The sequence below is a fragment of the Styela clava genome, chromosome 14 (genome assembly GCF_964204865.1).
Source record: "Styela clava chromosome 14, kaStyClav1.hap1.2, whole genome shotgun sequence".
Taxonomy (NCBI): Eukaryota; Metazoa; Chordata; class Ascidiacea; order Stolidobranchia; family Styelidae; genus Styela; species Styela clava.
In genome coordinates, this window is record NC_135263.1 from 14,738,582 (window position 1) to 14,766,485 (window position 27,904).

Here is a 27,904-nt window from a genome sequence, read left to right on the forward strand (position 1 = left end):
AGTTTGAAGGGCTCTATTACGTCACTCTGATGTCGTAGTGACGTAATTTTTGGATGGTGTGGTCAGGTGGGGGTTAGGATTGACACGTGGAAAAATTGTTATGCTACGCCCACTAGAAGTATGTTAGGTACGAAACTACATGAGACCCGTTATTTTTAACCCCTACCTGTCCGCGTCATCCAAAATCTTACTCCTATCTGACTATACTAGATGGTAGAGGGCATAGCCTTAATTGACGCTACACTATATTATACTGTATTATTTGCAATTTTTTTCAGTAGATTGGTAATTACATATAAAGACAATGTGGGTCAAACCACACGAGGTTCTTCTTGCAAATGCGCTGTGGGTGACGGAACGAGCGAATCTATACTTTATACTTCAGCGAAGAAAAGGACATGGAGATCATGGTCTTGGTTCCATACTTGTTAATACCCTGGATACAGTATTGGATTCTAGTGCTAAAATATCACCATACAGAATTCTGCATCAAACTTCAAACTCTGAAATTAGTTACAACATTGCTTCAGGTTATTATATTTCTGTCAACTTTTGCTCTCGACTGTTTAACATAGTGCAAATAAAAATGACATTTTCTAGTACATTCCTGATTTTTTTTTATCCTTCATTGGCTATAGTAAATTCGTATTTTTATGGATCTTGAAATCTTTTCATTTAACAATTGTCATTTTGAGTATTTAGCATCTGACAATCAAGAAACAATTTGATTTATTTAATCGACAAAAACTGGACAAAATCCAATAAAACAATACCAAAATAATTTCTTTGCATCATCACATTCATTCCATACAGTAGTGCAGAGTTCAATTTTTTGTCCTTCGGTAAATCAGATTTTTTTCTGAAGAATCTAATGGTGACGTTTTAGATTGCTCTTCATTTTAGTTTAATGTGCAGTGCTGGTTTTTCAATTTGTGTCGACAAGGATACAAAGGGATTGCATTCATTTTTATATCTGTAATTGAGATGTCGTTTAATGTCAAATTACAGTTTCAAAGTTGAAAGATGAAGTTGGAACTGGAATATACCATCATTTTTATGTGATATATACCAGTTTAAATTTGTCTTCATGCTAATTATCCTGATATTCAAATTGTGGAAAAAATATTGTTCTTGTCACATCAGAGGTTGTCATTACCCTCACTCAGAGATCAGTCTTTTTTATTTTAGAACGAGTGTGTGAGACTTTACTTTAATAAGCAAATTTTCTCAAAACAATGAATCCATCCATCAGAATAGCAGGAATTTATACTATAACAGACTCAGAGATATACCTGAGGCCACATTATTATCAAGACATTACTCAGTCTTTATTGTGTGATATTCATGTTTATAATGATATTTAGGCACATCAAAGAAAGAAATATTTTTGAACTGGGAATGGCTAGAACTAAACATGATGAAGACATTAAGTTCATTTGAGAGTGAAGATGACGTCACTGAATTTGTGATGGGAAAGATTGAAAGCCTTGCTGCCACTGAAGGTCAAAAGAAGGTATGAGATGGTGTATTCATTGAGAAATAATATAATAATTTGATAACGGAAAGTTGGGCATTACAAATGACTGTAATGCATAGCACCAATTAAAGGGTACTTTTTCTTGGAAAAACAGGGTACACATAACACAATTTGAACAAGTGGATGAATATCCTTAAATTTTCGTTTCATATTTTAAGACTGGTAAAAAAAATTTTTTTGCTGAATAAATTTGCTTTCAAAGCCCAATAAAACATTAATTTATGTTGAATTCTTAACTGAGATTTTTCACATAAATAATATTATGTATGAGTATTTATAATCTAAAAAATTTCAGTCAATATTTTACACTGAAACATTTCAGAATTGTGATATAAAAGTTGTTTAATTTTGAAACATATGGTTTAAATATGGATGTTTAAACATTTAAAGTGAATTTTAAATATTATATTGAATTGGGAAATCAATATTCATATAGGGCCTACTTATATTGCTGATTAATTTAATCCTATTGTCTGTATCTGTTATGTAAAAAATTTAATATCCTGGTTTCTTTGTTAATAGGGAATTTACGACTTTAATAGGCTAAAGATGACATAACGGTGTCATATGTTCCTCAATATTAATTTGTGTCTGTGTTGTGTCAGCATGAGATTATCAGCTCAGAAAAATAATTTCCGAAATTCAATTTGAGAATGTGAAAAATTTCTTTAACATATTTAATGGAAATGTTTTTTTTTCAAATACCGGTATATATTTTATGAAATTAAAAAAAAATATATTGTTCATGGCTGAAGCGCTCCATTTTATCAGTAGAATAAAAATTATGTATGAAAAATGAAATCAAAATGTTTATCAGTGAAGATGCAACTTCCATGATATCTTACAATGAAAATCATTATCGTTCACTGTTAAAACTTCTTGCTCTTTTGATTGAATGAAATCATCATTTATGGGCGGGTGTCTTATACTGATTCAGAAAGTTTGTTTTTATACTTTATTGAGAATGTTGATTAGTCATGAGATAGACATGTAACATTGTCTAACAAGCGTATTTCTTAACACTGTCCTAAGAGTATTTGATGGTTTTGTTATATAATTGCTTAACTAAAATTGGATGTCGAATAATCTAATACTCTAAGACATTTGTCAAATAATAATTTATTCTAAATTAGGTCATCTTCAACAAAAACATATACATAAAAGACAATGTGAATTTAATGATGGCGACTTTATAATGCAGAAAAGTTGCAGATAGGTTTCTCTATTTTTTGCCAGTTTTAAAAAATAAAGAGAAATTAGGTTCTTTTTGATCATGAAATGAGATCTGATATCTACAAGAAGTCACTGATATCTAATGATATGTATTGAGCTGCTATAATTTGAGGACCAGAATCTTTCCGGTTTGGCATTTCCCACCTACCGTTAATTTATTACACCCTGGGTGTGTTGGGGGTGTGGAATTTGAACTTGAGAGTTGAGATGTGTAATTTGTGATGCCAACGCAGTTAAGTTTTACATTTTAACCCATGGATAGGCAAGGTTTTTGGACCAGGTGACACAAATTTTGCCCACCCAGACTGACGGGCCATGTAAGTATGACATAAAAAGTTAGATTTTATGAACATTATTTCAGTGTTACATAAGCAAAAGTGGAATATCATTAACCCAAAATAAATCGCAATTTCAACAAATTCCTTGAGCTATTTTCTAGCTAAAACATCAAAATTTGGTTTTAGTTTGGTTGTGGCAACATCAAGGCGGGCCAGATTGAAGTACCCAACGTGCCAGATTTGGCCCACAGGCCATCATTTGCTCATGTCAGCTATGCATCGCACCGCCCAAAGATCAAGAATTATTAATATTGAAGATACTTTATTTTGAATTGATTTTTTGTTTTGGATATCCGTGGTATATACAAGAATACACTTTTATTTAAATATTTATATACTGTATAGGCACTTTGCTGCAACTATTCTTCAATATTGATATCTTTTTTCAGCATGTGAATGAAAACAGTAAAAAGTTTAAAGAAGCCACAATGAAGTTCAGACATTTATTTGGAATGCCCGAAGAAGAAAAACTTGTCAATTATTATTCCTGTAGTTATTGGAAAGGAAAAGTACCACGGCAAGGATGGATGTATCTTAGTGTGAATCATTTATGTTTTTATTCATTTCTACTGGGAAAAGAAGCAAAATTAATAATAAGGTAAGACATCTTTCCTGGGATCGACAATCTGCCGCTCCGGAGTCGTATGCAGCTCTTTGCTGTTGAGTTCTGGCTCCCATGAACAACAGTTTGTTTTTTTGTTGAAAACAGTAGTGATTCAGTGAAAAAAGAGGCATAAAGCCAAATACTCCACCCTGATTACACATCACAGCAGTTCCCAAATTATAAGTTGCTAGCTGTAAAAGTGGGTCGCGTTTAAAGTGATTCAAGTCTGTCAAACAAACTTTTTTTCATTTTACAAGTTGTCATTTCACCATAGACTGAACTATTGCATCATTAGTATTTCATTTTGCTTCTTCTCAATAAGAACAGGATTATCGCATCATAGTGGTTTTCTGGGAGTTTTAATAGCTACTGACATTAGAATAAACGTTGCGGCTCCGAGTAGGTTTGTGTTTGATTGAAAGGATGCCATATATCTTTCAATGCTAAAGGTTGTCGACCTTTGCTCTAGATTTACAGCCCCAAATAATGTATAGGCTTTTATTTATTTTAGGGTGGCCTGTATGACAAATATTTCTCATTTCATATTTATTAAAATGTAATTTATATTTCATGGTGACATGTCAATACGTGATGGAATACAATCATGGGCCTATAAGAAACTCTGCCGCATATTCCCCACCATTTCATAACAGCTTAGCCTTAGGCCCCCCGGTTCTCAACCAGGGGGCCATGGACCAATTCTGGGCCACAGAAACATTATCAGAGGGTTCATAAACCTATTAAAAGTTATCATAGTTAATAAACTCAGTTAAATTGACGGTAGTAGTATTATGAATGAAGATTTTTGTTACAGGGTGGTTTCATCATCCTACTTACTGAAGTAAAAGTGTCTATTTTGGGGAAAAATTATTTGCTTTCTCGTAGTTTTTTCCTTGCTTCACTGCGCAAACTTAAACAACATATAAAATATTTTTACTCTTAGAACTGAAAAATTTCGAAAACTAAGAAATGGTTTCTGTTTGCCAGACGAAACTGTTAGTGTGCAGCAAGATTCTTGAATCGCTCAGGATCGATAACTTCAATCCTGCTAAAGCATACTTGCATTATATGCATACGAGTACACTCATGCAAACGCATAGAATAAAGATAATAAGAAATGGTTCCATGTATAAATCTACATCTCATTTTTTGTCTATCTCTTCAAGTTGCCCGAATGGTTGATAGTTTCCCATGTATCTAATTGTTTGAAAATATTTTAAAAATTAAATTTCAGATGGGTTGATGTGACTGAATTAAAGAAAACCAGTACCATGCTCGTTCCAGAAAGTGTCTGTGTTCTTGTTCGTGAACAATCCTACAATTTTTCAGTATTTGTCAATATAACGGAGACGCACAGATTAATGGTATGGAAATTTATTACTATTTTTGGTGTGCATGTTAATGTATTTAGAAATATAAACTTTTAAATAACAGGAGCCTGATAGTGATTATATCAATTTTTATATGCACAACATATTTATCCTTCTTTTGCTCTGAATAAGTCTTTGCACAAGCCACCACTGCAAGGTTTGGGGCTACTAGAGTTTGGAATAGCTGGAACATGTTTAGTTCGGCATCGACTACCCAATTGTCTACACCCTGCGACTCTTATCTGGATTGTTTGGCTATCTTCTATGGACTCATTCCGATTCAAATAATAAATTTTCTACCAGATAATAGCAAATGCCTTATTTTACATTTGAGATTAAATATCTTCCATAATAATATGATAAAATGTCTTTTTGGGAAAGGAGTAAATTTTGTGGAAAATATATTTTATCTGAATCTGATAAAACAAAATTTATTTTTCCGGTTAGTTCTTATTCGCAGATTTGAATTTTGTTTTGCGTATTCGTTTTTGTAATTAAATTTTTTTTATTACATTTTTTACCTTTTCATGAAGAAACCTGAACCTATTATATCACTGTCCGGTACCATGATTCATTATATTTACCTATTCTTTTAAATATCGCCTAATATATGGTCAATACTGCATTATCATATCCACCCTTACTTTTGCCTATAATCACAATACACATTATAATTGTAAAAAAACAGTGTTTATATTTCTATGATTACCTCGTAATATAGCCTAATGCTTAACAAAATAAATATTATCATGATAAACAGTGAAAGTCTGTCATAATTGTTTAATCGTTTCACACTATATTATAAAGCAATACATTGTGTGTTGCATCGTGTATTACCGATACACAAAAGCAGACATTTATATCATCAAACAATGAAGTCCATGCATCTGATACAAATAACTGAATATCTAATCCCATACCTGACATGGACTGGTAATCTGATGAGAGGCAGTGGACCGTGGTAAATCATGTTATAATTATTCCAGTGATAAATATGGAAATTTTGCTCTATCCTATGATATTTATCCTTCTGTTCTACTCAATCTATTACCGCATGTTCTTGCATATCAGTAAGCCAAGTTTAAAACTCAAGAAAAAAGTTGCCAAACTAACTAACTAAGTGGTCGGCTTATACATGCATAACTCTGGTTGCACTAAAAATTCAGCTTATGCGCGTATGTGTGCTGAGAATAAGTGTCACAAATTGTATGCGAATATGCGATTTTTTTTAAATTCACCCTTTTAGGGGGTCAGCTCATATGCGAGGATATATGGTACCTTATATTTTCATTTAGAACATTGTTTGAAACCCTACACCTTACATTTCTTTGAAGCTACATAGACAACATAGTATATTAGTGCCTATTTTATTATCATTTTTGGTACTCCCTGAAGTATACGCACCAAGATGTCGCATAACCTGAACGCTAACCTGGTACACAACCTGAGTTCAGGTTGTGCGCCATCTTGGTGTGCATACTTCAGGAGGTCCTCATTTTTACCTGAAGGAAGTTTTTCCATCTACCTATATATATATCAACTCTATGCACTGCTGCATAATGTTACTTTATGACATTTGTATGGTCTGTAATATTGATCCATTTTTAAAAGCAGTGCCCAAAGTAATTGCCTAAAGCTCTCAAGTGTCTATCTGTTCCTTGCTAAAATCAATACTTCCTCTGAAAAGTTGTGTCCACCATGTATAAAATTATTTTCAGCATATAGAATCAGGGATGACAAAAATCAAACAATATACTATTCACGAAACATTCTGAAAAAAAAATTTGTGAAAATGGAATATCAAATATATTTGAGATTTAAATGAAGTCATATTCAACAGAAACCATCGTAATTTATAGTAATTAAATTTTGTAATGCAGAATGTTGTTTTAATTGATTAGCTACATTTGACAGTGCTAGGAAGTAACTGAAGTGTATTTTATGTCTTACCATTAACCATGAGAAGCTTGTAATGATAATTTTTGTTAAAATCTTATATTGTTTATGTCAAGCGTCACGAAATCTGAATGTATTCGAATATTTGATTCATTTTACACATTCTTGCAAAATGAGGATATGTTAGTTCATATGAGATATTTTCTCATTAAAGTTTTTATTGTGGTGCTCTGCTGAATTACAATGTGGTTATTTCTATGTTCGCATATTTGAGCATTTCTACTTACATTATATGTTTATATTAATATATTGTAAACATTATATGTTTATATTATTATATTGTAAATTTATCTAGCATATGCAGCAAAATCATGATTTTTATCAAATTTTACTAATTTAACAAAAATAATAATTCAAATATTGCAAATTTGACAAAAAAAACAGTGTAACTCAGAATATCTCAATTCTAAAATTCTTCTCCTTTTTATAAGTTGCATTGATTTTGAATTCTGTTTAAATTTTTCAGAAATTTCTTGTGCCCTGTAAGGTTCTATGTGTCTTTAGCTATTCAAATTTTTCTTCATAAAATTAGCAATTCATTGTGTTGTCTTTGTACTATTGATACTTCTCAGGATCTGAAGAATAAGATCCTTGCTTTTATATACTGACTAATGTAGCCTATCTAGTTTTCAAAGAAAGTATGCATAGGAAAAAGGACTAAATTTGTCGAAATCTCGCATATTTTTTGTTTTTCTATTTTCAGGTTCAGCTTGCAAACATAGCAGTTCGTCAACTTCTTGATAGAGAAGGATTTGAAGAAGATCAATCTATCGCTGAAAGAGCTGCTTCTAATAATAAAGGAAAGAATAAAAAACGAAAGGTGGCGTTTTAAATACATCACACATCGATTATTAATTTATTACCATATTCATTTATATATAGTGTTAATATTTCAAGGACAATTTTATTCAACCAAAATAACGTTTTTAATGTAAATACTCATTCATTCACCATTTGTACTGGCATTTCAAGTGTTATTACATTGTTATTAAGTTTTAGGTCTAAACATTGTATACCATATATACCAGGGATGACCAAAATCGAAAAATCTAGTATTCGAATACATTCTAAAATAATATTTCGAATATGAAATATAGAAGATATTCTGAAATGGGTCTATTCCACATAAGAAATTCTTCAAGACATTTGTGAATTTGTAGAAATCAAATTTAGTTGATTGAGATAAACATTATTTAAATTAATGTTCTCTATTTTATTTTGTCGTAAGTTACTAATTTCTTGTTCATAAGATAATAAATGCTTAAAAACAATCTATATCGAATATAAACAATTTCGAATGTATTTGAATATTTGATTCGTTTTGGACATCCCTCCCATAAACTACCTATACTCAGTCAAGTTACTTTATATCTGCTATTATTATCTTATATCATGTGATTGATCTGTAATATTAACAATCTATATCATCAAATAAAATCAATCATAAACATCAATATTGATGGAGATATTTAGATCTCACTGCCAGTTTACGATTGATTATGTTAAATATCACAGCAGCATATCAGTGTCCAATACTCTGTGATTACTAGGCTTCTAGAAAATAATTCCATTTTCAACCACTGAAAATTTCAGAGCATTTGGCCCAGTAATCGAAAAGAAAAGCGACTTTTCAGTAACTATGTCAAAGAACAAGAACAACAATACAAAATACCAAAAGTTTTGTTCAAAACGATCATTGTGTCCACTAGCCTGTCCAATAACATTTTGGTTCATATTTACTCTTTCTGACGGGGCTGATGTTGCTGTTAGTCCCAAATAATCCTTGGCTAAAGAAGCAAGCCTGGGAAATTCTTCTGATTTCTTCTTCCAATACATTAATGGGTTTTCGTCAAAATGCAAACTAACGATTAGCATTCAAAATCGCAAAATGATGTATTGTTTACAACCACGACTGAAAATCTGACTGAGTGTCTTAATAGATGCGAAAAAGGCATATTGTTACGTCACTTTTTCGCATCCTGCTAATTGGCTAATGTTACGAAATAAAAAAGGAAGGCGATTCTCGGAAAACGCCCCTTGGAAGTCTATTTCGTGTTTTTGCTGGCCAGATGAAAGGACGCCGTAGTTTGGTGACCCCTGGTCTAATTGAAAGTGTAATTGAGCCAAAATTTTAGCAAATTACAATTACATTTACAATTACACAGAATTAAAATGCCTCAATTACATTACAATTATGATTACATGAAAAACTGTAATTAATTACATCAATTACAAACTCTGGTCAATAGTCTTAGCTAATTATAAATTTTTCTTGACTGCTTAATAAAAAATTTTTTTTATTCTTTATCTAGAAGACATCAACTCTCAAGCGAGATCTTGATGCACGAGAAAGAAGTGAAAAATATCGAATCTCGTTCAGACTTCCTAAGACTGAGAAATTGGACGGTCATATACAGTGCACTGTATGGGTACCGTATGACAAACGTCATTTGTGGGGAAAACTATATCTTTCTCAAAATTTTGTTTGTTTCAGCGGGTAAGATGAAAAGAATTGTTTTATCAGTCTATTAGCTATGTTTAGATAGTTATATATTGTAGAACAGGCTGGCCCGCCAAGCCATTTAGCGTGGCCCTTGTCAACACTCAGATTTTTCCCCATCAAGCATAAAATCCTAATCTGACAGTTTATGTTTGAAAATGCACGTAAATACCAAATGTTTTTTTTTTTGTTCTTGTCAATGCGTTAAATCTTTCGCTGTTTTGCCCGGTGCATTTATTACTGTAGGGCTAAGCGATAGCCGCAATCTCTTCTCTTGCCCTACTAAATTTTTTATATGTGGCCCGACTAGATGTCTCAAGTTGGTTATATTAACCTCCGACAAAAAAATATTACATTCCCCTGTTGTAGAATTGAGTCTTTTTGGATATTTTTGTTCCGTAAGATATTGAAGAGGTTATGAGGGTCATCATGCCATCAACATAACTTTTGCACAAAGCGTCCTAGATTACTGGAACTTTGGGGTTCAAAGATACACAAACAGAAGTGCAAAAGAAATAAATATTCTTCATCTTCGTGGAAGTAATTAAGAAAGTTGTTAATCAGGTTTTTCTGGGCCTGTATTTAGAAACAACATTATTCTAGTTAAAACTACTTAATTCCAAATTGAATCGACCCAAATCTAGTCAGTCAATCGGAATGACTCTATTGGCACTAGTGTTGATATTCTCAGTATTAGCATCCAACCTCTTACTCATTTCTAGATTTGACACTGGTTTTCTATTCAACTGTAGACTTGGTGGCTTACTCATTGGAATTTTTATTTAAGACCATCAATGCTGAATGCATTTCAATTCAATGTGTTATATGGCATGAATCAAAAAACACAAAAATGAAACTTTTCTCTTGTTATATGTAATAAATACAGCATATGCTGGTCATCACCGCATATCTAGTGGACAGAAGTAGACCTAAAGTATTGCTACTTTTTTGTTTGTGGAAAAATGTTTTGAACCAAATGATTTTAAATTGTTGATACTTAGCATATTATTGCTAGTTTCCTTGAGGCATGTTAAATACCCCAAATTTTGCCATTTTTTATATCTCCCAAACACATTTATTTTATATTCGGTACAATTTTATTAACATTTGGCTATACTTTTGCAGACATTGTGGTGGCGATATTAGATAATTAACTTACATGTCCATATATCTGAGCAATGCTATCATGTTTTGGGATCAAAAGTTAAACATCTCAGAATCAAATTCCATTTCTCCTAGGCTAATAAATTGGATACGCAATTGCGAAATGGGAAAATTTTGGTGCTTCCAAAAATAGTAGCATCCCGCATATTGTTTGATATCAGTGACTGAATATACATGGCCATGGATAAGCGTTGTATAAAAAACTACTGTTTTTGTATTTACCTATAAAGCCATTATCTTTCAGCCAAGTCAATGATCCAGTACAAATTGTCATACCAATGAGAGAAATAACTGTTGTTGAAAAGGCAGATAGTTCCAACATATTGCCTAATCCTATCTCAATCACTACAAGGTACAAAATAGTATTTATTATAATATATGAAGTTCTCAGATCTTTGTTTCACAATACACAAAGATAAATATACTGTAGAATAATGTGTATCTCATTTTGAACTTGTTTAAGATATCATTGTCCTTTCCAGGAAGTATAAGGTTTTATGGTACTATGCATTTCCCCGATTCCTACAATGCCATGATCAAAAATCTTCACAGTCTCCATTCAGTCTTGTGTCATCAGAATTTTCTAATACGTCTTCAGAAATATGAATTTTTAGATAAAAATTTGTGAATCAGTTTTTGGTTATTTCAGCCAATATAATTTAGCGCTATGACGCCTAAAAATGCTCCTTAACGATATTCATAATTTACCAATTACCATTTTATATCCATACTGACTTAAATAAGATGAGGTTTTAAAGACTGCTTAGTTATATGGAAGTACATGTCCATGTTGAGTATGAAAATAGTCAGTTAGTTGGTTATCTGTTCCAGTCCGACAATCCTCTTGCACATGATTATTCCCCACAGGATTCAAACCTGCGTACCCATGTAGGATAATCAGAGGTGTGATGGCAAGCGTGTTTCTAACGCTTTGTGCAATGCGCATTTTTCATATTTAACAAATGCTGAATTGTTATGATTTCAATTTGTCAGATGCAAAATAACATTTCTGTTTGGTCATGTTCGAGATCGGGAATATCTTGTTCAGCTTATATCAGATTTTTTATCCAAAACACAACATCATAAATATTCAAACAAACGACGATCAGATTCACCAGGACGTTTAAAGGTAAGTTCAATTTTTAGCATTTTGCTATTACTTTAGTTATAAAGCTCTTCTTTTATGTAGCAAGTCTATGGTGCTCAGGGATGGCCATAATCGAATATTGGACAGTCCAGTCTGGGCTATACCGAATTCATTTTAAAATCCCACAAAGCTTATTATTTTTAGTCACTTATCTGAAATCCAATGATAGCGATCGAAACTGAGGATAAAAAATAATTAATTACACTGCAATTTTTCTCCTGCATTTCCTGACTATCTCGACTATGTCGAAATAAAAGATAATAAATGTAAAAGATTTTCAATTAAAACATCTTCGATGACAGTTAGGATGTGTGTGCGATAATCGATATTCTTATAAACATAAAAACAATAGTCCAATGTCGTGGTATTTGCACGACTATTCGATTCGATTTGGACTTCCCTGATGGTGTTATAAAATTAATCAAACATTTGAAATCCATAAGTGTATTTGGGCATGGAAGTCTTTCATTAGCTGTGTACTGCTTTAAAACCTTCTTGAAATGCTCTATTTATCAAATTTTTTCGATTATCAAATTTGTCACAAAATGGCATATTGTCAAATTATATACTATAGTTTTTGTAATGACTGTCCATGATTTTGCATAAAATATGAGTTCCCTTCAACTCTGAGTGTGACCTTACTTTGAGTAATTTACTCTTGAAAAACCTTGGAGCTTTTTTATTGCAACCTATAACTTTTCAGAGTAACAGTTCCTTGTCTCCTATAACACCAACACCTTCTGATGGATCTCATAATTCAAGCAGAAATTCATCGAATGATGACAATCATGATCAATCATTAGATAAAGATGCAAATGGTAACAAAGGATCTGGTGTTGATTTGGAACCAGCATTGGCAACAGTGTTTTGCAGGTTAGATTATAGAATATTGTCCCAGTGATCAACTTTTGGATCTCCGCTCTATATTTACAGTCGCTCTGTCTGTGTGTTTATTTGTAGCGTCTGAACAGCTGGACTGATCTTGATGAAATTTCTAATGTGGCATATGCTGTCACCCTTGTTATATGCCTTTCACCAGAATTACAGATTGATGTTCCGTTTCTATGGCATCAGCGAAAAAACACGCCAATTGTTGAGAAATTTTTAATATCTTGTAATCTATTAAAAAAATTAAAAATTTTGGGATTGCTACCCCGCAGAGGTAAATGCTCTTTCGAACAAGCCATTTTTTATGTTGCTGATCCATAAACTGGGGAAGCCTTAGGAATTTTGATGGAACATGATTAATTATCAGCCGCAGTATACCGATGATACGTGCAGCGCTCAAAAGGATCTGACATTTTCAGTTTTATTTTGTATTGTTTCAAATTTATTTTTTATTTAAGAATTAAAGTTTTTGATTGGAACTTATTTTAGGGAGAACATAACTTTTGTGCAAAGCGTCATAGATTATTGAAACTGCTTTTCTAGTATAATCAAACACAAACATAAGTTCAAGTGTTAAATGAATTTTCTACATTTTAATAGAAGTAATTCAGAAATTAATGGGGCACCCTGTGTTAATGGTAAAGGAATCTATTACACTGTTCATTTATTAAATTTGCAATTTTTTGTTGTGTAATCATTAATTTGCTGGAATTCTTATTTACATTATTCAAAATCTTAATGAATTTATGATACAAAATTTTATAATTCCAACTACTTGAACATACAAAATTCAAATTTCAAAAAAACCACTCCTTAATCAATAATTAATAATATTCTCTGGTAAATATTTAGCAGAAAAAACACTTTCCATGACAAAATTCATCAACCAGCTATATGTTGTGACATATATAACCGTATATTACTGAAACCACAATGGGTTATTCATTGATAAATTGAAAATTTATTGTATATTGGAATGCTAGTTCGAAATTCCGAAGTAAACATTTCTATGCAATATTCATTTCTATATTATGCTTCATCTTAACAATTTTGCGTCATTTTCAATGATAGAATATACCAAAAATCTGCCAAAAAATCAAATATGCTGTTGAAATGCCGGTGAATATTCTTTTACGGCAGAGCCATTCAAATAGCGTTTGGGGTCAAATATTCATCCCTATTTCTAACTTGTATAATTCAGGAGAAATTCAGAAGAAATCGATCCCAAAGAATTAATGAAAGAAAATTTATGGTCAATTCATTATCAAGAATATGGCCGAGGTGTTTGCATGTACAGGACTAATAAAACAAGAGAACTCGTTATGAAGGTATTTATATCACACCTTACTGTTATTTAGGCAGTGGCTTTTAACAGGCTTTTGTAAGTAGTATCAATGTGTTGTTGTTTCTCTGTATTCATTGACACATTTTGTATTTTGTGATGAATTAATTAAATTCATGTTTATTTTTGAATGTCTTTTATATGGAAAATAATTTTACTGTCATAGAATAACATTCATATCACATAGAATAACACATAACATTCATTATTCGGTGTGGTTTGAAATTAGAATTAGTAAAATGATTTTATTGTTGTGAGAGAATCATTTCTAATTTAACAAAAGATTTGATTTTTTCAATACATGATTTGATTTACCCCAAACAAAACTTTGTATATGCAGCCACCGAAATCTGTGTGTTGCTAGTAGATCAGGGGTGGGCAACAGGCAGCCTGCGGGCCACAACCTGGCCCGTCAAGCCATTTAGTGTGGCCTTTGTCAACTCTCAGATTTTTCCCCATCAAGCATAAAATCCTCATCTATTTATATTTACAAAGGTGCTCATGTGGGTAGGAATACATAATGATTTTTTTATTTTGTCCGTGGCACTTTGGTTGTTTTTTATTTCGTTATGTACTTGGAAAAACTAATATTTTGTGTGGCCCAACTAGTTGTCTGAAGTCAATTAGAAGCCCCACCAATAAAAAATGTTACACATCCCTGTACTAGACCTTTGGGAAGATCGTGATCTTTCTCACAACAAAGTTAGATCCAATGATCTGCCACTAGCCCTCTTTTCTATGAACTGGGCACTGTGTAAGCAATCTGTTGGATGTACTTTACGGATGTACTTAGAATTATCATCCCTTGTCTGTTTTGCAATAATCAAATAAATTTTTATATCACAGTATTGGGATGGTGTGGACTGTGGAGAAATTGGCTAGTTTCCCCAAGGCCTTAAAGCTATGATGTTCATTATCACAGGGCTCAGTGGTGTGACGCATCATGTTAAGTGTTAGGAATACGCTCGCCACCCTGATTGCCCTTCTTGGGCTCGCAGGTTTGAATCCTGTGGGGGATAATTTTATGCAAGAGGGTCGCAGAACTCCTCGTCGCTGTGGGATGGTTCACTTACTCCGCTGGTCAGTTACGACTTCCTCCACTATCAAGACCATGCATCTGAAACATATACCTGGTTAACTAATCCCATACCCGACATGGACTGGTAACCGAACGATAGGTCGTGGTTCGCCATATGATAAAGCTGTCATATTCGTCTTTCCTCTCCCAAGGCTAAATATGTAAATCCTATCATATTCAATGATTATTACTTTTATGCAGGGAATTCCTGATTCAATACGAGGTGAAATATGGATGATTTACTCAGGTGCAATCAACGAAATGGCAAGCCATGAAGGGTACTATGAATCACTACTGGAAAAATGTATGGGAAAATGTAGCATCGCTACAGATGAAATAGGTAAGTCATTGAACAAGTTCTAGGTTCTGAATTAATAAAAAGGCTGATAATTGATCCAGTGAACGAATGTCATGGAACATGATAAATGACATTTGTGTGATGAAGAATCTGGACTATCTTGACATCTGTGACTACCCTAGCAATGCTTGGTTTGAAACAATATTAGAATGCACCCATGTCCCATAGTTTCTTTCATTTCATCTTCTTACATTTATGTTGGCTTTGAAACTGGGTGATTGATCCCAGTATACTTCTACAAAAATAAAGAGAATTTTTTTTTAACACTTGAACTTCTGTTTGTGTATGATTGTACCCAAAAGTTCAGCAGTAATCTACAATGCTTCTCACAAAAGTTATGTTCTCTCTAGAATATGTGCCAAATTATAATTATAGGTCCACTACTGACTTGAAAACACTCATATTTTTATCTTATTTTTTCAGAACGTGATTTACATAGGTCTTTACCAGAACATCCAGCATTCCAATCATCTCGTGGTATCGATGCATTGAGAAGGGTTCTCACCTCTTATGCTTTCAGGAATCCTAGTATTGGATATTGTCAGGTATTTTTCACATTATACGGATCTGAATTTTGTTTCGGAGGTGTTTCATGATATCACTTTAAACAAGATGCTGGATTAGAAATCACTGATACATAGAATTTCAGATAACTGGAGATAAGATAAGAACAAATATCTTTTAGGTTTGACATTTGTTATACCCTGAGTGAGGGGGTGGGGGTTTAAACCCCAGATATGTCACCCTTCATCTGAAATTGTGGGGGGAGATTTTTTTGGGGTTAGGAAACACTGAATTAGGCGATGGCTGGACTTCTCACAATATTACATATTAAAACATTTGAACAAAAATTTTAATCTCTGCTTTACAGGCAATGAACATCGTCACATCTGTAATGCTTTTATATACAACTGAAGAACAAGCATTTTGGTTGTTGGTCTCTTTGTGTGAAAGATTGTTGCCAGATTATTATAATACTAGAGTTGTTGGAGCGTTGGTTGATCAGGTTAGTAGTGGATATCAGTAATAATAATTGATATCATTGTGTTTAGGTTATTCCAGAACTTACATGGAGATAATTATTCACGAAATTAAATGGTATTACAATGAGTTCTGGTCATCTGCTAATTTTAAAGCATTTTTTCTCTTGTATCATTATTACCTGTTATTGTCATGCCTATGACCATTTGTCGTGGTCTGTGTATGTCTGGCCAACCTTTTGTCATGTTGTAAGACTCATTCAAATGTCTTTACTACTTTTCAATGAAATACATTTTAGTTTTGGGGGCAAGTCATATCTCAGTCTCCCCAAATTTTTAAGTTTGAATTTCAACGTAAAGTTGGATCACCATGTCTTTGTGTCACTAAGACCAGTTTCTACTGACCAGAGTTCCGAGTAAACACCTAGTCAAACTAAATTACTTGTCAAAGACTGTGAATTGAAAAATATTGGTTATATTGACACTAACCTTCTAAATTTTTTATATCTTGTGTCGAACCAACGGTATTTTGAAAATCGAACTAGAGTCTTAAGTTAGGATTACTATGAATTTTTGATTCCCTCTTAGTCGATGAAAAAAGAATTAATGTTTTTCTAACACTGCTACAATTGAAAAAAATATATATATGAAAGAGAGCTACTTGATTTGAGGCAATCACACTCGTTATTGGCAACTTTTCTTTCTTCCAAAATTTTCAGACGGGCGGATATCAACAACGAAACCACCCTCCCTTGTCTGCGCCTTTGGTTCTTGTATTTTATTTTAAAATTTTATTGTTTAAATCAGAATTTTCCATTTATATATAGGGAGTTTTCGAAGATCTTACGAGAGAATATTTGCCAAAAATACATGGCCAACTTCAAAATCTCGGGGTTGTGGCAACAATTTCTTTGTCCTGGTTTTTAACACTGTTTATTTGTGCAATGCCGTTCAATGCAGCTGTGAAAGTTGTCGATTGTTTCTTCTATGATGGAGCTCCTGTTATTTTTCAAATTGCTCTGAGAGTCTTAGAAGCTAATATGGTATGACATGAAAATGTTAAATTTTGTCATTTTATACAACTTTTTCTATTTTGTAGAATTTTCTGCTATTTATAAATACGGTCGCCAATATTATAGTGTTTGCATCAAAATTAATATAAAATTTTTTAAAAGTCATTTGGGCAAATTTCTATTCTAGCAATAGAATTATAATAGTCATTTTTAAGAATATTCCTTTGAAAAACCCATTTCCTAACATTTCACAAGTATTGTATGTGCAATGAATTAAGTACTAGATTACAATAATTTGGGTTCAGATACAGTACTTCGATTATCAAAATTTTAAAAAGCTCTTTTTTGTGTAGTATTTATTTCAAAATTAAACCTCCTATATTGACTTAAAAGCTATTATCATGAATAGGATGAAACTATAATAGTTTTCTAGCAGCATCATATATTTTTGGTTTATCTCATATTTCTTTTTTACTGAAAACAGCATTACTTTTCAAACGTCCTCAAATTTTTGTATTTTAAATATTTTACAGGACCAGTTAATGAAATGCAATGATGATGGGGAAGCAATGACAGTTTTATCAAGATATTTAGATAATATAAAAAACAGAGATGCAAAGGATCCATTTTCACATCATACGTCATACATGGTATGTATTTACCTTTTCTTGTTTACAAAAATTCATATAAAGATTTTTAGGTATATTTTTTCAAGTTGTGTTGCTCTAAATTCTCAATGTTTTCTCGATTAAATTAGTTTATAAGACACTTACTCACGCCTTATGGTTCGAACAAGTTTCTATACAAGAAGCCACTGATATATCACCATATGTAAGGATTTTTATTTTATGCGGTATCAACAGAATCTTTTTGGTTTAGCTTTTATTTGGATGGACCAGAATGTTTTCAGTTCGGCATTGCCATCCAATTTTTTATACCTGGGTGATGGGCATGGGATTTGGACTTGATATTGATGCAGTTAAGTTTTACACTTCAATTGCTAGGATATTGCACCATCCTAAGTATTTTGGAAAATTGTGTTTTAATTGGCTTTCAATTTTATACAGGGTACCCAAGTGTTTGTTATATCCACGCACGACAATCACACTGTCTTTCATTTTTCTCGTGTTGCCTTTGTTGAAAATATTTTTACTGAATAATTAATATTAAATTGTTTAGGGTGGAAGCGCACCATCTACACCTGCACCACCGATAGACATTGCTGAATTAATTACTGAAGCTTACACAAATTTCAGTCAAATAACTGAAACTATGATCGAGAAAATGAGGTTCGATCAGAGGTTAAAGGTGAGTAATATTGATATTTTGCAATTATTAGCTTTGAAGAATTGTTTTTGTAAATCAAGGTTGTGGTTATGGGAGTGCATGCATTCTATCATGCATGTTTTATTGACATCACATTTAGAACTGTATTTTTAAACTAGTCGGAAAGTATAATTTTACACTTCTAATGATAGTAATTGTAATTGAAATTTTCGAGAACAAAAAAAAATTAAAAAAGAATCAAGTGTTCTCGACAGACATTCAATTAAAAAATGCTTGCATATACCAAAGTTTTTGTTATCAAGTTCGTTTTTTTGGGGTCGCGAGCTGGGGTCTGAGTCCAGAGAGTGAGTAGAAATGTCTGAATGTGACTAAACAGGCAATTAATTGAAGGAGTGATTGCATATGCCGAAGTTTCTTAGGTTAAAATTCGATTTGCACGAGAGAGAGTCCGAGTTGAATTTCTTTCAACCAGGAGTCCAAAGCCAAAGTCTGTGTCAAAATTTTTGTCAATCAGGAGTCTAATCCAGAGCCATTTTTTGAATTGTAGTCTGGTGTAAATTTACCCAGACTATACAACCATGATTTGAATATCATTTGTTTTAATATATTTGTTATTAAGGTTGTTCGCAAACTTGAAGATACAACAACCAGAACCATAGTACGAGGAGTGCAATCAGAATGCAAATTTGAATATAATGAATTGGAGAACTTATTCCTCCTATTTAAAGAAGAACATATAGCGAAGTTAGTGATTTTGATACATATTTGATAAGTTATTGAACAATATATCTATATCAGTCTTGAAAACAAGGTGTGTTTTTTCACATTTCACTTAATATTTTATATTACCGTAGGTTCTCTTACTGGATATATTGTGAATTGATTCGATTGTAGCTACAGCCAAACGTGGTTCAAAGTAATGTAACGGATATTTTATTGTAAAAAAGAAAATACCTGATTTGTACATAAAAAAACTTCAGGACCTTCTGAATCAAAACAACTTGCATTTTTTATATCTACAGAACATACTGGGGAGGGAACACAGATAATACATCAACAGCAACTGAGGATCCTACAAAACCTTCATATGAACAATATTATGCTGATAAAAATGGATTCAGGTATAATCTGTTGTAACTTAATGAAACCGTCATCCGTGCTCAACATCTTGCCCTAAGTAGGTAAAGATTGCAGTCAATTCTGGAATAGCCTTGTTCATAAAAAAGGAGTGAAAAGTCTTTATATTAAAAAATAATTTGCCACACGAATTAGTCTTTCTCTCTCTATATATATATATATATACAGTGATACTTCAGTAGTCAAATGATTCGAATTTCGAACAATTAGGTTGTCGAATGCTCTGAGCGAACTTGATTAAAATTTCTTGTTAGAAAAAAGTGAAACGCCTGAAAAATGTTTTCATCAAACTTTTTTTTTTCAGATATATGTTTTCAAACTTATGTCCATGGAGTTTTGGATCGCATGCAATAAGAATTGCTGATCAAGTATTCAGATTGTATAAAAATAGCAAAGACAGCGTTGTCAGTTTCAGGGTGGGTACTGACTTGTTGGAAACAATGCTTAACCATCAGTCGGGGGCTAATCTATGAGTTGGGGTTATGAGAGACTACCTTTTCTTGTCCGCCAAGCCATTTAGCATGACCCTTGTCAACACTCACTCTTTACCATTTTGGCCTTTATTACTGTAAGGCTAAGCAATAACTACAACTTCGGTTAAAGCTGATATTAACGAACTCTGCAAGATCTCTAAATTTCAAGTATTTCATAATTTTGCCTTATAAGAATTTTTAATTCGTTGTGTACATGAAAAAACTAGATTTTTTGTTTGGCCCAGCCAAAAAAAGTTGGCACAGGGGTAAAACGTTGCATACCTCTGCTGTACATGAACATAAAATACGAATTTTAAAAGAAGTAGAGGAGTGACCAATAAAATGCTAAGAGCTACTAAAATAACATAGAGTCGTGGTGCTGCATTACCTTCCAGTAAATGTCGATTGGCATAACCTGAATGAGGTTTTTGAGTCTGGAAAACAGTTTTAGTGACATAGTGAATATTGTATAACTGAAGTTGTTTTAACTGGAAAATTAGACAGTGTGTACACTACACAATGAGACCTCATTGCCAACTGGTTGCGATGGCTGAAAATTATTGCTATTATAGGTTGTGTGTACAATTCATTTTTCCTATTGTCCTGTATTGAATGGCTAAACGGTATTTTCAGGATTTCGCTGTCACTCTTGGAATCATGTACAGAGGAGATCTGCAAGAGAAGTTGAATTTGTTATACAGATTACATCTCCCTCCAGCATTACCTAACGTACTTGAAATTGACAGCGCAGAAATTGGTGTTGAAGCTACGCAGTTCTTTGAAACAAGCCAAGATACTGAGGGTTCGTTGCTCATATTATATTTCTAGTTGCAGTTTTTAAAACATCTCGCTCTCTTTTTTCTAATACTGTTCTTTGAATGCTAGCCGTTCATCAATCTATGATTTGAGCAGTATTGGATGTTTTTCAGGTTGTATTTTTGTTTAATACTATATTGAAATTCTGCAAATATAATACCACCAAGTGGGAAGATGTTCAATGATATTTATAAAAATTTGAAGTTCAGTGACTTTCTTAAAACTAATCTTATTCTTTTCATTTACACATCAGAATATTTGGTGTCGTTGCTCTATAACTAGCTTTGATTCGTCGCTGCTTCTCTTTCCCAGTAAAGCTGTACTATTGGCTTTTTTTTTTAATTCCTGTAAAGCTGATTTTTTTTTCACTGGTTGGATAAAATACTGTACTTGACTTGAATTTGGAAAATAATAGCTAGAGCAGGATTGAATTTATGTTGTAGTATATCTCATTTTTTTGTGTCAAATCTCATGTTTTAATTATTCAGAGCTGAAACTGCATGGGAAAGAGGAAGAGGAGGAATTAAATGAAGCACAGAAAAATTTTCTTGAAGTTATTGAGAGTGTTGCTGAAATTTCAGTTGACAATGAGTTCATGATGACAACTGCTGTTCAGGATCATTTCTCAGAAGTGAGTTTTCTGTTTTGAGCAGCTGTATGGAAAATGGGATATCTTGGTTCGGAAAATGTTAAAGCTTCATAGTTTTTCTAAGATTCATTGAAAAGGAAAAAAAATACAATTTCATGTTGTATTTTTAGGATAAAAATGAAAACACTGAAAATTCAACTGCAGAAAGTCAACAAATATCAGGTAATTTCTGTTGATATTGTATTTTGTTTTGCTAATTTCTGGCAACTGTGCCTGTTCGCTTCTATTTATTGTTGTTTCACACTCCACTGATTTCCATTTACTTGATAATATGATGTTTATTTGGGCGGCTTAAATGTGTATTCATATTTAGTTTGTCTTATTAATTAGCAAATTATGTATATGGAGGCATTTGAGGTTATGTGACAGGAGCAGAAGTAGACCAAGAGTATGATTTTTAGTCGAGACTTGTTTTTTTATTGTTCAGCTATGCCGTCAAAAAAAGGTAATGAAGACGGTGATGCTGGTTCGGCTTCTGCAGGGAAATCTGGAGATGATCCTGAAAAAGTTATCAAACCTACTTCATTCCCTGAACCTCTTGTTACTAATAAACCATCAGGTATGATGTACATTATGCATGTCAGATTTATGTTCGTGTATTTAAATTGGGTGGACTAAAAATAACTTAAGATTTCCATGTGTTTTTTCTTGGACACGAAGTGGACCTTTGGACTGTTTCGGAAAATCAATTTTATCATTAACTACTGGACTAATTGCTTTGAAATTTTCAGTGGTTGAAGATTGTAATTTTCGTTAGATGGCTATTACTTTTATTTATTTTAAAAAAATTTTGTGGCCTCCATGGGACTCGCTTGTTGCGCGCGATGAAATCATCAAAAGAAAAATTGCGCTCCTTGTGTTTGTTCTGCCTTCATGTGTGTTCAAATCTGCTGCTCGGCTGTGACAGATTAACTCATTAACTCATTTTCAAAATTCAACTTGAGGTTTTTGCATCGGTACTCACTTATCTTCAGAGATTTCCATATGACATTGCCTTCATATAAAAGTATTGCATTAATTTTCAGTTTATATTTCTGATTCGATGAACTAATTGTCACAGAAAAGTAATATATATTTTACTTTAAATTAGGGAGTACGATTATAGAAGTATTGTATTTTTCAACATTTTTGCAAAAATTACCTAAATTTTCATAGCTTGTGTTTTTTTCTAATCCATTTCTTGATTGTTACAGACAAATCAAAACCAGAAGTGAAAGATTATAAATATTACTTGGCATTGTATCAAGAAGACAAGAAGAAAAAATCATTGTTTAATAGGGATCTTGCTCCAATGAATCAGGTGAGATTTATTTGGTAATCTTCAGTCGGTAGTCATATTCAATGTGTATATATGATTGTTCGAATCCCATGTGGGCTTAATTATGTTTGAGAGGATTGCTGAACTACTCGTAGTCGTAGAGCAGTTCATGTAACCTCTGGTCAGTTATGCCTTACTCCACCATCAAGTTCAAGCTTCAAAATCCAACTAACCGGCTAACTAATTCCACACTGCACATGCACTGGTAACCGGACGAGAGGCCGTAATTCGCCATACGATTAAGTTGTTTTATCGGCTTTCCTCTCCCCCCTAGTCAATATGTAAATCCTTGGGGGGGGGAATAAGATTTGATCTTGTCCGCCTTATTTTGGATATTTACATTTCCAAACTTTTCAGTTTTTTCATTATTTACTTTCCATTCATGTATTTTCAATGTGTTTTTTGGAATAAAACATGATCTGTCTTACTATCTGTTATTTGTAGCTCATTGTTAGCTAGTTATTCTTGAGGTGGGCCGCGAGACTTGACAAATTCTAAAAAGGGGATGCAGTTTAAAAAGTTTGAGAACCACTGGGTTTACACTCTAAGTAGGAAAAATGTGAAAATGAATTTCACAAAGCCGAATCAAATCTTGGATATTTTGATCAGATTTTATATGTTATGGAATTTCGAATTTGATGTAAGGAACATATGAAGTACATTTTTTATGTCAATATTTCATTTTTTTTACAGGCTCAATTCATCCAAATGTGTAAAACTCTGTACAACATGTTCAGAGAAGATGAAAATGAAAGTGATTTATATCAAGCCATTGCCATGGTGGCAACTTTATTGCTGAAAATGGGAGAGGTACCTACATTTTCGTTTATTTTATTTGTGATATTATATGTGTCAGAATTTAAAAAAAATTCAATTCATTTCGATAATATTACACTACCCAGCCTATGTTCAATCACTGGAATTTCTGTTTGATTCAAATTTTTTTCACGCTTGTTACGACTAGATATGTGAGTGATCTTTGTCACAAGGATGTTTAAAAAAAAGGGCAGTATCTTTAGTTTGTGGTAACAAAAAAGCAAAATTTATCAGTTATCTACAATGCTCTGGGAAACCTGAATTCATTCTTTGTGGTGGAATGAAAAATTATTTTCTTTTATATAAAAATTGTTCATTTGAAATATATTAGGTTACTCGGGGATCAAGCTCATTGATCACATAGCAAATCATGCTATGTGGTAATTTTTTTTTTGTAAAATAAATATTTTTCTGCCCAATCCCACTAAAGCAGTAATGTCTAAATGTATGTTTAACAAAATGTAAACCTACATGGCACTCATCCTCCTTTTCAATTTTTAGGTTGGAGCGCAAGTGAAAAATAGCCAACAGAACCAAATTAATCATACATCAGAAAATAATTTGCAAAGTACTTCTGTCTCAACTGATGGGAATAACAAAGCAGAAGAGACATCCAAGATAAAACCTGGTATTTTTTTATTCCTATTGTTATATTGTGTTAATTTGTTAATAATATTTTAGATTGCCAGCCTGATTAGATGACTTTTTATCGAATTTTTAGTAATTGTACTGTTATGATCAAAATTTTCTTTTTGAGTCGAATATTCTATTTTTCAGTTGCCAATTTTCTGGCGAGAGCAGATTCTCCGAGTTCTATTGCTTCATCTAACGCTACTGTAAATAGTGGCGATTTCGAAAAAATTCCGAACTATCATATCGGCAGTGACGGCACTAGTTCTGATGATGGAAGCAGTGCCAACTCGAAAAACAGAGAAAAGTTTTTAAAAATTTATGCTACTGGTGAAAGTTCTGGTTCAAAAACTCATTCTGTTGCATCATCTGATCCACAAAGTCCACTGATCACAACACCGTCGTCTTCAAATTCTCTTCAAGAAGAAGACGAATCATTCCACACCCCAACCGATGGAGAAAATTCCATGATTTTTACCCCGAACATTGCGAGCTCTCCTCGAGACCATGGTTTATTTATGAGAGAAATAGACGAAAAAGGGGAGGGTAAACTGACATCTGTAACTGTGGAACCGATTTCACCTGACACTGTTCTCGTGTCCGCAGCGCACTCAAAACCACCCGGTGCGCAAATAAACTCTGGCGGTCAAAGAAAGAGTATCACAGAATCAGTTGATCATAAATGGACGATCACTTTTGAACAATTTGTAGCATCCATGCTGACCGAAGAAGCCCTTGTAGAATTTTTTGAACGCAAACGCAGCACTGGACAAGCTGTTATGAATTTACGTAGCAAACATGCTGTTGAACGACAGAATTCTATAGCTCGCTCGTCGCAATCTAGTTTTATTTGTGATTCGCCCCCTCCTTCCCCTTCATCTTCAAATTCAGTCTTTAGCTCTCGTAAAAGTGAAACAAAATTAGTGTAATTATCCGTGAAATGTGACGTTTCGCTACTGTGTTAGTTTTCACACTCTACTCTGTTATCTGTTAACTATATATTACTATATCAACATGTTTTGACTTTTTTTTTTTCCTTTTATGTATAGGAAGACCATACATAAATAGTTTTGATTTTTATGTTGCAATTTTCCTAAATACAAGATCATGAGTAGTATTTCAGTAAAACTTACTAATTCAAAAAATTTATTCTCGCCTAAATATTTTGATATTTAAATTTAAAGTATTTAGTATTCTCAATTACTACTTTATGGAAAATTAATGACCATTTAAATCAATAATGTCGTAGTTCTTGGACCAATTATATTCCTAATTTAGTGTGTTGGATATCGTTTGTAAAATGAAATATCTTTTCCACACAATTAGCAACATACGTGGCGTGTGAATGTATTGCCCAACGTTTTCGACCCACAAATTCTAATAATAGCCACTGTTTTGTCTTCTGTAAAATGTTCTATTTCGCACAAAAATCACAGTACTATAAATGAAAAACCATTATCTGGTAATTAAGAATAATATTTCATAAAACTAAATTAGAAATTGAAAGTAGTAGCGTTACTAATCGCCATCAACATGATTGTCTTGCCTCATAACTCTTTGTCCACTTTCATCAAAATTTAATTATAAGAGTAACTGAAATAGATTGATAGATTATTATCCAATGCTTTGATTTTCCTCTGTTTATGGCTCAGTTCCTTACAATTATTGTATTGTTGTAGTAATGAAGAGCAACTCAAAAAATTGGTTCCAGTACTTAGAAGAATTGTTTATTAATAGCAGGGGTGTGCAACCTGTGACCTGCGGGCCAAATGCGGCTCTCAATAAAAAATTGTGCGGCCTGAGGAGAATTACAATTTTGAAATAATGTGCGGCCCAGGAAAAGAGTTTTTAATTTAATTTGGTACATGATAGTGACTCAAATGTCTTTGTGTTGTGAAGCGAAGCCTATACCTGAGTCCAATATGCTATCTATGCCTTAACAGCTAAAGCATGTCATAAGATCAATATCCAAAATTTTTGTGCCTGCAATTATTAGGTAGTGCATGTTATTAAATAAAGGTGCAGCCCACAGTTTCACCCTGTTATTTCTATATAGCCCTTCTGTATTGAAGGTTGCACATCCCTGACTTGTAGTATATGTTCAGTGACTTGGTGATATGTTTATGCTTGTAAATGTGATAAAAACTTTACACCACTTGTTTCAAGAAGATAAATTGAGTGAAGAGAATTTATTTTGATCTGCTGTGTGCTGTCTCAGCAGCTAGAGAATTATTACATATAATCTATAACAAAACTAGCTGTGTTTGTGCCCTCTTCAAAACTTGTTGTGAGGAGGTCCTGGGTGCATTTTTAATTGCAATATCCAATGCCAGAGGACATAAGGTAGTTTCTGGGATATTCATGCCTATATGGAGACCTTCATGTGTGTATTTTTATAACAATCTATTATGTTTTGCCATTTTGAATCATTGCTCAATATCGGTTTTATTAATATGTGCAATAACTAAATTTTAGTTTTGTTGTCTTTACTGCAATGGTGAATACTTAGATCTAGACTAGATAACCTGCTTCTTGCCTGTTTTGTTTGTCTTTTTAAAAGGGTAGGCGTAGTTTTGTTTTCAGTAAATTTTGATGCTGAATGATAACATTGATTTCATTAAATGTTTGGAATAAAATTTGTGATTTAGGGGTTAGTGAATGAACTGAACATAAGTGGCGTCTGCAATTCTTATGGCATTGATGAAAATATTTTACAGATCTATGTTTTGTATGCATCAATGTTTGACTGTTCAAAAAATTTGTTAAAAGATTGTATTTATTATTTTTTTTTTTTTTTATCACGTAGAGAATTCTATTGAAGCGCATATGAAGAATTATGAAGGTTGTTTTAAATAATTCTATTTGAGTAGTGTGGGCTATTTGGTATTGCTTATTCCTGTGGTATAATTTTAGTAGATTCTTCATTTCAGCATAGTGTATTCATTCATATTGTGTTATACCCTTCATGTGATGTTGGTAGATTTGCATACTTGTTTTTAGAAAGATTGTCTATCTCTGCGGCTTATTATTCTTGCACTGTAGACATGTAATTTGTTGTATTGAGTAAAGTATTATATGGTGTTTGTTTTTTGATTTCGATTTGAATGCTTAGTAAATGTCAATCTCTAGACTTCGTTTTTTTCTTTTGTGATCGGGGCTACAGGTTTAGTTTAATCAAGATGCGTATGTGTGCGGTCCTGTTGCTATAATATGTCCAGCCTCAGCAGCTTAGTTTGGCAAAGTGCAGGGGTGTTTGCTTATTATTCATAG

The 27,904-nt window shown here is 32.8% G+C and overlaps 1 protein-coding gene across 1 annotated transcript; it reads left to right on the plus strand.

Annotated features, from left to right (window-relative positions):
• Positions 1-274: 274 nt before the first annotated feature.
• LOC120340454 (TBC1 domain family member 9-like) lies at positions 275-27,764 on the plus strand. Its single transcript, XM_078119758.1, has 27 exons — positions 275-530; positions 1,365-1,513; positions 3,498-3,706; positions 4,947-5,076; positions 7,742-7,858; positions 9,351-9,535; positions 10,947-11,054; positions 11,696-11,831; positions 12,553-12,722; positions 13,939-14,065; positions 15,359-15,497; positions 15,939-16,060; positions 16,387-16,521; positions 17,323-17,538; positions 18,042-18,158; positions 18,688-18,816; positions 19,415-19,539; positions 19,818-19,916; positions 20,237-20,348; positions 21,039-21,207; positions 21,710-21,852; positions 21,981-22,032; positions 22,298-22,429; positions 23,064-23,170; positions 23,882-23,998; positions 24,506-24,632; positions 24,782-27,764. Exons 1-27 carry the CDS (start codon positions 305-307, stop codon positions 25,561-25,563), a joined length of 4,380 nt encoding a protein of 1,459 aa, XP_077975884.1. The 5' UTR covers positions 275-304; the 3' UTR covers positions 25,564-27,764.
• The last annotated feature ends 140 nt before the right edge of the window (positions 27,765-27,904 follow it).

Excerpts from the sequence above, each read along its gene's own strand:
- LOC120340454 (XM_078119758.1), top strand. The coding sequence starts at position 305 with ATGTGGGTCAAACCACACGAGGTTCTTCTTGCAAATGCGCTGTGGGTG. Across the intron at positions 18,817-19,414 it reads GGTTCGATCAGAGGTTAAAG|GTTGTTCGCAAACTTGAAGA; the intron begins GTGAGTAATATT and ends TTTGTTATTAAG. Across the intron at positions 20,349-21,038 it reads ACAGCGTTGTCAGTTTCAGG|GATTTCGCTGTCACTCTTGG; the intron begins GTGGGTACTGAC and ends CGGTATTTTCAG.